The 13248-nt window shown below is 37.2% G+C and overlaps 1 protein-coding gene across 1 annotated transcript; it reads left to right on the forward strand.

Annotated features, from left to right (window-relative positions):
• The first annotated feature begins 419 nt into the window (after nucleotides 1-419).
• LOC110869444 (secreted RxLR effector protein 161-like) lies at nucleotides 420-1016 on the forward strand. The gene has a single exon (XM_022118696.1). It carries the CDS (start codon nucleotides 420-422, stop codon nucleotides 1014-1016), a length of 597 nt encoding a protein of 198 aa, XP_021974388.1.
• The last annotated feature ends 12232 nt before the right edge of the window (nucleotides 1017-13248 follow it).

A 13248-nucleotide genomic window follows, 5' to 3' on the forward strand; every position in this document is an offset into this window, starting at 1 on the left:
TCTTTGCTCCTGTAATTAGATTTGAGACTGTTCGTTTAGTGTTAGCTCTAGCAGCTCAATATGAATGGCATCTACATCAAATGGATGTGAAAACTGCTTTTCTAAATGGCAATCTGGAAGAACAAGTTTATATAGAACAACCTCAAGGCTACATCAAGAAATGAGAAGAGAAAAAGGTATGTTTTCTCAAGCGAGCATTATATGGTTTAAAACAAGCTCCCAGGGCTTGGTATAGTCGAATAGATACATACTTTATCAAGAACAAGTTTAAGAAATGTATCTATGAACATACTCTCTACATCAAGAACACAAAAGAAGGAAAGATTGTGATATGCTTGTACGTAGACGACTTGATAATAGCAAGTAGCTCGATGAATTTAATTTCCAAATTCAAAGATTCAATGAAAAAGGAATTCGAAATGACGAATATGGGTCGTTTGCACTATTTCCTCGGTATGGAAGTCACATATGAGAATGGAAATATCACTCTATCACAAAAGAAGTACATGAGAAATCTGCTGGAGAAATATAACATGACATACTGCAACACAGTGTCAACTCCCATGGAATATGGATTAAAATTATCAAAAGAAGATCCAGAAGAATTTATAGATGAGGGAGTGTATCGTAGTCTGGTTGGAAGCCTGATGTACTTAACAAATACCAGACCAGACATTATGTTTGCTGTAAGTAAAGTAAGTAGATTTATGGAATGTCTGAAGAGGAGTCACTGGGAAGCAGCGAAGCGTATACTGAAATACATAAAAGGGACCCAAGAATTAGGAATCACATACTCGAAAGGAGGAAAGAAACATTTAATGGGGTACAGCGATAGTGACTATGCAGGAAATATAGATGATAGCAAAAGCACTTCGGGTTATATTTTTCATTTAGGATCAGGTCCCATATCTTGGCAATCAAAGAAACAAAAGGTAGTGGCACTGTCATCAACTGAAGCCGAATACATGGCTTTATCCTTGACAGGATGTCAGCCTTATGGATTAAAGGCGTTTTAGATGATCTGCAAGGAAAAGAAGATTACACAATACCAATCTATTGTGATAACAAGTCAACTATATGTTTGGCTAGAGATCCAGTATATCACGGTAAAAGCAAACACATAAGAGTCAAGTATCATTTCATCAGAGATTTAATCAAGAAAAGGGAAGTAACCGTAATATTCTGTGCTACAAAGGATCAGCTGGCAGACATCATGACAAAAGCTCTACAGCCGAAGGACTTCACAAGGTTAAAGGGATTATTGCAAATGAATCTGAAATGATCAAGCTTACGGGAGGGTGTTAGAAGAATAATTATAAGCTAGATCATATTAATATTATTGTTATTATTTTATTATCATAAGTTTTATGTGGCGGTTATTGTCACTAATGTTTGTATATATCCATATGTATTACACATTCGATGATTATCAATTCATTATTATATGAACAAAACTTTTCGTTCTTCAAACCCTAACATCAGATTTCTAACATAAGTGATATGGCAACATAATCCCATCTAATTTTTTTTATTCTTTAATAAACTCATCAAAATTTCAAAACGACTTCATCAAAATATCAAAATAACTAAGAGGTTAAGCGATACTACTACTTTATCAAAGCTAATCCTTTACTTGAAGATGGTGCATTGATCTTCTCCAACTCCAAAATTTGCAGAAATTTGATCCTTCTCCTTTGTATCATCTCTTCACCACCGTTCTTTCTCACAAAACCCACTCAACACTTCTTTGTCACTTCAACTTCGGTATGTGGCATCCCTTGATCACTACAATTAGGTTTTATTCGAGTTTTCTACATTTCTACCTTTAGTAGTCCATGTTAGCTCTTTGCTATTGATTTCCCCCCAAGGTAACCAGGCACTTTAATTAACATTTACAACTTGTTAATATGTTTCATCTCAAACGTACCTTTTATAATTGAGATTAATACAACCCATCTCATCATACAAGATGAACATACTTTATTAACATTAAAATTCTTAAAAAGCATAATATTCTATACCCAAAATTTGGGATCTTATCATAGCCGTCTGCGAAAACTCTCAAAATCATTTAGACCTCGGGCAAAATAAAAAACTAGGCCCAAAATTGTGTTAAGAGGAAATGAGTTAAAAAAATAAGACTTTGGTGGTGGAGCCAAGCCTTGAACTTGAGACATTATCATGAGGTGATTTTTTCCACTACACCACCAACACTTTTACATATAAGGGGGGTAGGGGCGCCCATCACTAATCACTAATCACTCATTACTCACTCACAACTTCTAATCAAGTTCCGCCATGTCACCAACTATTATTCCGTTACTAGTGATGGATTTTAGTGGAAATGTCCATCACTCACCACCACACCCAACAATTTCCCTCGCAACCAACAATTTCCCTCACAACCCAACACTTCTTCACGCGTGAAAAAATGACGTGTGATAAGATCCACGCGTTATAGATGTGGTCGGCGGCGGTGTCATTTTTTTTTATCACGTGTTAATACGGGGCGCCCCGACCCCCCTAATAAATGAATGCGTATATTAAATATATAATTTACTATATATATAAAATATTATAAAAACCTTTCGGGCCCTTTAAAATTTTGGGCCTCGAGCGATGACACGGGTTGCCCGGCCCAAGAGACGGCCCTGGATGTTATAGGGCTCAACCCCTTAGAACCCCTATGGGCGCTGCCCTTGCCCTTGGAACCCTTGAGTTTTATAGGTTTCAAAAATTACAATAGTCTTAAAAAGGTGTGAACTCCGCACCTTTTAATTTGTGGATATTATCATAACTCCATTTTAACCTCTACTAAATCTTGATATACTAACATGACACCGATGACGCTAAAATGACCAACATTAATGATGTTTAATATTTGTTGTAGCTTTTTGTAGAAACATGATTTAGTAGACAATGATCGATTTGGTTCAAGACGGAAGTCTGAGATAATTATTTCAGTGGTATACAACCGGGTAGCATAACGTTTACATAATCATCATAAACTATATTACCGAAAGAGATTACATAGTTACAAACAGGATGTCAAGTGTGACATCTCTCAAAACTTTTTACTTACGTACGAACGAATGAACTGGTATTTATAGGCAATTCCCATTCGTTGAACCCATACTAGCGAATGGGATTCCATTCGCTAAAACTAACCAAGTGAATGGCCTCATTCGCTAGACACTTCTAGTGAGTGGAAATGTACTCAGCGAATGGCACGATTCCTCATAATGTTCTACACACAAACACATATTCAACATAAGACTATCCTAGTCTATTCATACAACGCCAAACACACTAATATGCACTAACAAATTTCCCCTTGTCTGTTGCTGACGAATGTTGAATGTCTTGCATTCTTCAGTCACTAATGTATAAAGGACTGATGATTTAGGTGTCTAAGACTTTGACTAGAATCATAGTAGCAAAACCAAATCCCCGAAGCTTCTCATATCAAATTTCCCCCTCAAGATTGGCATATGATAATATAATAATCTTTTAATGATCTGCAACAAGTCATTAGTTTCTTCACAAAAACTCCAACCCAATCACGACCCACTATAATAGTAAAGACTTGATCCTCTGGTATTGCAATGAGATCTCCAGTCACATTATTATTCCCGATGGTAAGTCATAGAATAAATGATTTGAACGAAGATCAATTTTGTAGTCTTTTCCATGAGAGCCATTACATTCACCCCTCACCGAATTGCCATGATCAACGTCAAAAGCTCACACAAAAACTAGAACTTAATGTTTGTAAACAAACTGAACCTATATACTTTGCAAAACCATATGATCATTGTCAATACCATCTAAAATTACAGTATATCCCGAATTTCCCAAGAATCATATGAATGTTGAATTTTTTATTCCCTTTAAATTCTTGGGAATTTCTCTCTTTTGCCCGAAATAGTCGCATCAATAATGAAGAACATAGACCATCTATTGATAGAACGATCCAAGAATACCATTGTATTCTCTAGTTCCCGTGATTACCCCACAACCTTTAAAAACATGTATTTTCATCATCACAAACTAATCCGATACATCTTTGAACCACTCGAACTCGACAGGGTAAAATATTGATTAATCATGTAACCAAATTTTTTCTCAACAAACATCTGGTTATTCAGAATCTAAAAAAAAAGTTCAAGATTTTGTTTTTTTGGAAATACTCTTTTTTTTTTATGATTGGATGATTGTATCTTGATCACATTATGGCTAAACACATCAAAACAAATCAGTTTGAATTCAACATCCTTCCCATTAGCTAAAACCATATGGACAAATGGAACTTAGGTAGCAAATGGGGCTTATTCGTTCTTCATGTTTAGCGAATGAGGTTTTTGTTAGCGAATAGATGCTTCAGGGTAGCGAATGGCCTTTCCTGTCATCTAGCGAATGGGTTATTCGCTGCATTTTTTCTAGCGAAATATACTATTATGTTTAATCAATTAGCGAATGAAGTCTTATTTGCTGCCCATCATCTAACGAATGGGGCTTATTCGCTAATGTTGTTGTTCATCGAAAACCCAATTATGTTCTTCATCAAAATTTTCAAAACCTCCAAAACTCAATGAGTTGATGATGAAAATACATCCATAACGTGAGAAGAACATTGACTAATGATCCTTAGGAAAGAATACAACCTTTAGTCCACCTAATGATATTTAGTTTCCAAATCAAGAAATTTTGGCTAGGCACTCTGATTTTCACTAACACTACAAATTCAGAGTTCAATACTTAAAATTAACAACATAATCCGATCCCAATTCATAAGAAATAAAAAACCTAAGCTTAATCCACTTGAATTAGATCAATTCCTTCAAGATTGAACAAACTATTTTATGTCTTGAACATGAAAAGTCAAATTTTCTTCAAATCAATCACTAATTAAGAGCACAATGACCTAATCGACTCTTAGATCGATTAGATAGTGAACTGTTGCTCAGTTACCATTGTAGAAACACGATTTGGATCAACAAACTTAGCAAAGAGTGATTGATTTGGTTCAAGACAGAAGTCTGAGATAATTGTTACAATCGGGTAGCATAACTTCCAGATAATCATCATAGATTGTATTACCAAATGTGTTTACTTTGTTACAAACTAGATGTCAAGTATGACATCTCTCTCAAAATTTTTACTTACATACGAAAGAACTGGTATTTAAAGACAACTCCTATTCGCTGAACCCACACTACCGAATGGGAGTCTATTCGCTAAAACTAACCTAGCAAATAGCCTCATTCGCTAAACACTTCTAGTGAATGGCCTCCATTCGCTAAACAAGCGTGAAGAAACACCAAACTAATCTGGTGATTAGTTTGTAGTTTGTGCCTCGATAAATACGGTTAATCTTCTTTGCCTCGTCTAAGCTATTATGCGATGATCCTGCAAAACACTGAACACACCGTTAAGATCGCTACAAGGAGGGGAATAGAGGGTTCTCCTCGTAACCACTCTCCGGCGTGAGAATAAGTATATGCTTTGAGGATATAAGTATGTAATTAAGAGTGAGAGAGCAAGAAGTTGGATCCTTAAACCTGGAGGTGAAGGTCACTATTTATAACCGGAGTAGTGTGGAAGGAGATGGGCTGATGGGCCTTGGGCCTGTAATCGACAACAAGGAATTTCCGTTTTCCCCTCTGCCACTACCGTTGGTGCTTCTGGGCGAGAAGGAAGCTAGCGCATGCTGAATGGATCCACGTAGCCTGATCATTGTCCTTGTTGTCTAATCTGTCATCAGCGGCTAAGTGGAGATCGTGGAGCCGATGTAGGTTGTAACACCCCAAAAATGAACTTGGAGATTAAACCAAGTAAATTGGGGATGAGCGGGTAAAGTACCGTTAGTGGTAAAAGTTAACCCGTAAAGCATTGAGGTTTAAATAAACAAACCTAATGTTAAATAAAAAGTAAATAAGTGCCTTATAAGAAACATAATACTAAGGGTTGAGTGAACGGGACTTAAGTTGAATTGGGTTGTAACAACCCATATTTGGTAATTTAACTAGGAACATTTATACCTAGTTATGAGATTGGTTAATTGTTAGAAGTATTATATGTGGGTTTTTAACTAAAAACTAAACCTAAAGGGGCTAATTCTAGACAATTGGAAGTAAGGGATTAAAAAGTGGCAAAAGCTAAAAAGAAACACACTCTGGTCGATGTCCAGGAGGAAGAAAAAGGGAGCAGCCCTTGTTCATCTAAAATCACCAAAATTGAAGGTCCGTTCTATCCCCAAATCAATGCATGACTGCATGTAAACGATCACCTAAACGAGGGGATCATAAGGTATGTTCAAAAACCTAGATTGGTGAAGGTCATGATATGAGACAGGTAAAATACTTGCAATTAGGTTGTTGGATTATGATCCAAAGATGAAATTAGGTGTGTGTGCTTGATTTCATTAGACATAAAGAAATTGTGAAATATTTGATGTAAGATTTCTTATAAGTGACTAACAAGTAGATTATCAAGTGGGTTTTGATAATATGATTAAGTTTATGAAAAACTTATGTTTAAAACCATCATGAATTGTAGTAATAGGAAGATACTTGAACAATTACGAGTTTAAGTATGTGTTCTTAGTTGCCATGAAATGGGTTTTGTGTTTGTTGATGAAATTGATGATTATATTCATGTAAATAGATGCTTGAAATCATGTTATCTACTAGTTTGTATGTAAAATTTGATTTCATTAAGTATTGAGATGAATGCCTAGTAATATGATGAAACGGGTTTTACATATAGATGAAAACCCTTAGTTCTTGCATAATGAATGAATAAATTAGCTTTGATAATCAAGAGTTAAGTTAACTTGATATTAATAACCGCTTGAACTTCTTAAAGTGATAGAAATAAAATAAACGTGGTTGGAAATTTAGTTAAAACGGTGATCTATAATAAGATCGAATAATAATTTCGATATAAAATCCGTAAGGTGGAATAGTCGTGATTGATAATGACTAATCTAACCATCTTACGAATTAAAAATGATAGTTTGACGCTTGACAAGCTAGGTGGAAGCTTGAGAAGGAAGCGGGTCAAACGAATCAAGCACGAAGGAAAAGCATAATTTGGATGCAAAGTAAGTAAAGCTTACACCCTTTTAGTAGAATATCTACTTATTGTTTTGGTTATGAATAAGGTAAATTAATAACTGGAATATGATGTTCCGACGTGTAGTAATACGGGTCGAAACAAGTGAAAATGATAAGAAACCATATTTAATGGTTAAAAAAGGGTAAAATGGTAATTTGGTTACAAGTTAACGGATAAACATTAGTTTTTGAAAAGGACACTCTATGGCGTAAGCCATGATGGGTCAAAAGAATTAAGAAATGATTTCTTTAAGTAATATGATTGTACGGTGTAAACCTAAACCGAAACGGGTTACATGGATGAGATGGCAAATAAATACCATCTCACAAGGATAAAATGGTCATTTAGACCAAACGGGTCAAAAGGTGATGATATCACCATTTGACGTTAATGACTAATGGTTGTTTGTCGAGTCTTATGCTCACAGGAACAAATAGCGCGTGAGATTTCGTTGTTATTTAATTAACAACTAATATGACGAGGTATTAAAACGGGTCATTGTTTTGACCCGATTTAGATATGTGAAATGGGTCAACTCTCATTGAGAACATAAGGTTCGATGAGAGTTAATCGAGTCGTGGGTGGATTTCGGATTACCCAAGGTGAGGTATATCAAGCAAATCGAAATTTTGATATTATGTTCTTTTGAACATAATAAAATTAAAATGGGATATGGGTTAAAAGAGTAGTCTTGGTCGAAACAAGCTTTTAAAATGTCTTTAGTTATTAAAGGACTAAAGTTGACTAAAATGCCCTCGGATGATAAACCGGGCAAACGACCCATAAGAGTAGTTTGAATATGAGTTTTATAATTTGGTAAGATCCTTTCGGTAGGATACAGTGGTAGTCTTAACCATTTTAGGTTAAAAATACATAATGGGTCTTTTTCATAAATGTGCTAAACTCGAGGGTAAAATGGGAATATAATGAATTTTCCTATCATAATCCATCACAATTGACGTTGTGATAATAGATGAAATAAGATCATTAAGTGGGAATAAGAGATAGGAATAGGTTGTAGATAATTTAAGCTTAAAGTGCCTAAATCTCATAACGGGTCAAAATAAAATATACGCATAAACCGGGTAATGGTCGCGTAATTTATAAAAGTTATGAACCCGGGTTAAAGATTTTGCGTTAAATTTGTAGGCCATGGTTTTACGGTCATTTAGAAACAACTTTGAAGTAAAACGGATAAGAATTGAAGAAGTTATGAGGTTTTTCTTAAAATTGATAGTGCCGGGAGTATGCAGCTCCCAGCTATATACATTTCTGTGAAAAAGGGGCTGTCGCGCCCCGCGACAGGTAATACCCTTTGGTGTCACGCCCCGCCATGGGCTCTCGCGACCCCCGAGACTTGAGTCTAAGCCTGTCGCGTCAGAACTGGCGAAACTTGTTTATTTTATTTGTTTTGACATATGGACTCACTTGGATATGTTATAAACTTCATATGACTAACACATTTCATGATCTATGAAATGTAGGTATATCTTGAAGTACCGGATGACGATCAAGCTCAATAAAGAACCGAACACGATCAAATTTAAGCTTCCGCATTACGTTTCGTTGTTACGAAATTAAACAACGATATAATGTTGAAATGTTTTAAATTTCAAGATGATTTATGAAACTCGAAATTTTAAATGGATGTGTATTTGTATATACACATTCATACGTGAAGACAATATGAAATTTAGATTTATAACTTAAGGGCCTTACATCGGTGCACGCTGATTGGTGCCACGTATGTGTCCTTGTGTACCTTCTTGTTTCCTGTACGATTTGTTAACCGTGGAGCATGATCGGATACAGTCTGTCGGACGCTCATTGGTCCACTGCTCTGCCACTTGTACCTTTAGTACTTGTCCTTGGATTACCTGCGCTTCTGTCCTCCGCGCGACCCTCAGGGATATCCCGTGCAGCCGGCGCAAGATCCAGGAAGTGAGTGTTTTCATCTAAGGAGCCAAGTGAGAGATTTGGTCTTATGTTTACCCTGACCCCCGCGCGCGACCTAGGTTACACCTTATTGGCCGGCGCGAGGTTGGAGAAGATACCAAATTAGTCTGCTAAGGATATGGTCTCGCGCACGACCTAATTGGTCGGCGTAGGATTTGGAACCATACCCCCTTCAAAGCGAGTGGCAATCGATTTCTTTGTATTGTTATAGCTACACATAAACACATATGTAGGTCCCTTGCGGAGGATGAGGTTAAACCTTAACCTTGTTATATTAACACACTAGCAAGTGCGGAATCCAAGCTAGAGTGCAACCGAGTTGAGACAAGCATAAACACAAGACACACAAGGTTCACCGATTAACACCACTTGTATTAATGCGAATGAAAGGTTCCGGTTACAAGCACAAGGTTTACAAATCAGTATTGCAAACTCTCTAATGTGTGTGTTCTTGACAGAAGTGTCTCTCAAGTGTTTTCAAATGTCTCTCGTGTCTCACTAGAAATGAACACACTGCATGGGTTTATATATACCCAGCACAACAAGTCTGTCCGAAGGATCCGATAGATGTATCGAAGGATCATCTATCGATGTGAAAGCTGTCGAAGGATCCATGCATACCTCGAAGGATGAAGTATCCTTCGAGGTCCATCTGTATCCATCGAAGGTTGTCTTTCGAGGTCATCGAAGGATATAAACCATCCTTCGATCACATCCTTCGAAGCAAACAAACTTACATACTTAGTGTTGACTGTTTGTCCAAGTCAAACCAGGAGGATGGTTGACTTGGTCAAACTTACAAGATTAACAACTAACATCGTTTAATATCGACACGATACAGAATACAGACAAAGTACAGACACAAGTGCACCAACAAACTCCCCCTTGGCTGTAGCTTTGTCTCGATCTTGATCATCTTTGATCTTCGTGTCTTCAAGACTCTGATGTCCTTTCAAGTCTTCAATGTCGGAGGATCTTCAAAGTCTTCACGTCTTGAAAGCAGAAAGTGTATCAACAAACTCCCCGTATCATGTAGGAAGTGTGTTGACAAACTCCCCCTTGGCATAAGCTCCCCCTTGAGTTATGCTCGTGAATGACTTGATCTTTAATGCTTGAGATCCTTGTGGTGTTGATGATGGTCAGCGGCAACTCGATCATTTTCATCTTTTGAGTGCCTTCACGTCGTGTCTTCATTCCGAAGCTTGTCATCGACCATGTTCTCCTAGCCTTTAGAATCTGCACATGCAAGAAATCTAAACGCGTAATGAGAACAACTGCTTGGAATAGTTAGTATAAACAAATGACACACGGATGACCATGTCACAATCAAACATCGTCCGACAATTTGAAAGTTTAATAAATTTCTCAATTTTAGATTTAACTTTCAAAGCTTGCAAATTTCGACCGTTTATGAAGATTTAGTCAATTCGGTTTTCGTTCAGGTTTCAGGTAACGAAGACTCGAGCTCCAACATCGTACGATCGAAAATAAAGTAGAAATAAAATCTTTTTGGCTTTTATAAAGTTTATATTAAAACACACCTAAAATCTTTTTGCTATTTTTAAATAAATTAAAACACAACAATTTTAATATCCTTTGAGTGTTATCAAACGACATCACCGCTAATGTCGTGCTGATATGCACCAAACGACGAAACTGTTTAAAATAAAACAATAAAAGTTAAGCAGTAAATAAATATATACAGACATTCTTTTTGCGAGTTTCGAGGGTAAGAGAATCATATCAGTGTACGGTCATGTCAAAACACTCTTGTTGTTCAGTTAGTTAACATTAAAATAAGCATCCTATAACAATTATCGGTATTGTTGTCCACTTAAGCTCAACTTATCAGATGTAATCATGGCGAGGGGATACGTTAAGGTATGATTTATACTTACCGACCGGTGTTCATCCACATCACGACACATTCCCGTATCAAGGTATGCACGAGGGTTCATCTTACCGGTGAGTATACCGATTATCATCTGTTTGACCGTATATGATGTGAGATTCTCACTTATTTTGATTTGAAAACAAGCCCTATGTGATATAATCACTTATTGATGAGGAACTTGATTTTCATATGCATGAGGGCACAGGAGCAAGTCCGTGAACAGGTCAGTACTTCCGTACAGCAGAGAGACGAACTTGACTCCCGGATAAATGTGATATTTTATCACTTATTTGATTTGGACATGTGATTGTTTATCACTTATTGAGGTCGAATGCAGTATGTAATATGTACACGTATGTATAGTATCATGGAAGATCTAGACTTGCGTCCCCGTTATTTTTTCGGTAAAAGATACAACTATGATACCCAGATGATAAGCAGCATAAAGACCGAATATCTCAGAACCTCGGCAATCTATCAAACGAAATTTCGGTACTAAGACCATATGCCAATGAATGGTTCCCACCTGGTCTTCAGTCGATTTAAGTTTATATCACCCTGCACACTTTAAAATGATTGTGAGCCTACCGATACATCTTATATAGAGCTGCTTATCGTTTTTCATTTAAGGTTTAAAGAGGTTTGGATAGACCACTGATGTACTATCATTTTCTCTTTTGCTCACCAAGAAACTCATTTTTGTTTTTCTATTGTTTTTGTGTTTTTAAAATTTTTCGATGTTTTTGTATTTTCCGATTTTTGGATTTACTCCCCCTAAAATCAACAAACTAAGATAAATTTAAAACACAAAGGTATTTACAAAAATGATTTTCCGATGTTGGTTTACTCTTGCTTGACCTTAATGCCGTTTACCAATAATAAAAAGTCAAATCTTGATTTGTCAAATGCTTTGGTAAAAAGGTCGGCACGTTGGTCATCGGTGTGGACCTTAACAACATCGATTAGCCTTTTCTCAAAGCAATCACGTATGAAGTGATATTTGATTTCGATGTGTTTGGTCTTTGAGTGCTGCACAGGATTTCTAGTGATCTGTAATGCAGCAGAATTATCAACGTAAATAGGAGTAGTTAGGAATTCAAAACCGTAGTCGCGTAATTGTTGTTGGATCCAAAGAACTTGGGAGCAACAACTTGAGGCAGCAATGTATTCAGCTTCGCATGTTGATGTAGCGACGCACGTCTGCTTCTTGCACTGCCATGTGACTAGGCGATTTCCTAAAAACTGACATCCAGCCGTTGTGGATTTGCCGTCGATTTTTCATCCGCCATGATCAGAATCACTGAATGCGATCAAGTCAAAGTTATTATCCCTAGGGTACCATAGACCAGTGTCAGGGTATCCCTTCAAATAACGAAAAATCCTTTTTACAGCTGCAAGATGTGAGGCCTTCGGGTTGACTTGATATCTGGCAAGCAGGCACGTTGGGTACATTATGTCTGGCCTTGATGCTGTGAGGTACATAAGAGATCCGATCATTGCGCGATAGTATGAGGGGCTAACAGCTTCACCCTTCAAGTCTAGAGTAATTCCGTGATTTTGTGGCAGTGGGGTACCAATGGGCGTTGCATCAGACATCTGGAACCGGCTCAAGATGTCACCAACATATTTAGTCTGATGGATGAATATCCCAGACTCAGTTTGTTGCACTTGTAGGCCCAAGAAGAAGGTCATTTCCCCCATAGCACTCATCTCGAATTTATCCTGCATAATGCGCTCGAAATTCCTACACAAGACATCATTAGTAGAACCAAAAATAATATCATCAACGTATACCTGTACCAGAAGAAGATCTCCATCTTGTTCTTTGATGAAAAGAGTACAATCGATAAGACCTCTTCGAAAACCGTTCTCCAGCAGATAGGTAGATAAGGTTGCATACCAAGCTCGTTGCGCTTGATGAAGACCATAGAGAGCTTTGTTGAGAAACCAAACCCGATCGGGATGGATAGGATCTTCAAAACCTGGAGGCTGTTCGACATATACCTCTTCTTCAACCACACCATGTAAGAATGCACTTTTGACGTCCATCTGGTAAACCTTGAATCCTTTGAATGAGGCATAAGCCAGAAAGATCCGAATAGCTTCCAGACGTGCAACAGGTGCATAGACTTCGTTGTAGTCGATTCCTTCTATCTGTCGAAAACCTTGAACGACTAAACGTGCCTTGTTCCGAATAACCACTCCACGGTCGTCTTTCTTGCATTTGAAGACCCATCGAGTGCCAAATTTCTTGTAGTTCTCAGGTCTTTCAACAAGCT

Source organism: Helianthus annuus, chromosome 8 (assembly GCF_002127325.2).
Source record: "Helianthus annuus cultivar XRQ/B chromosome 8, HanXRQr2.0-SUNRISE, whole genome shotgun sequence".
Classification (NCBI taxonomy): domain Eukaryota; kingdom Viridiplantae; phylum Streptophyta; class Magnoliopsida; order Asterales; family Asteraceae; genus Helianthus; species Helianthus annuus.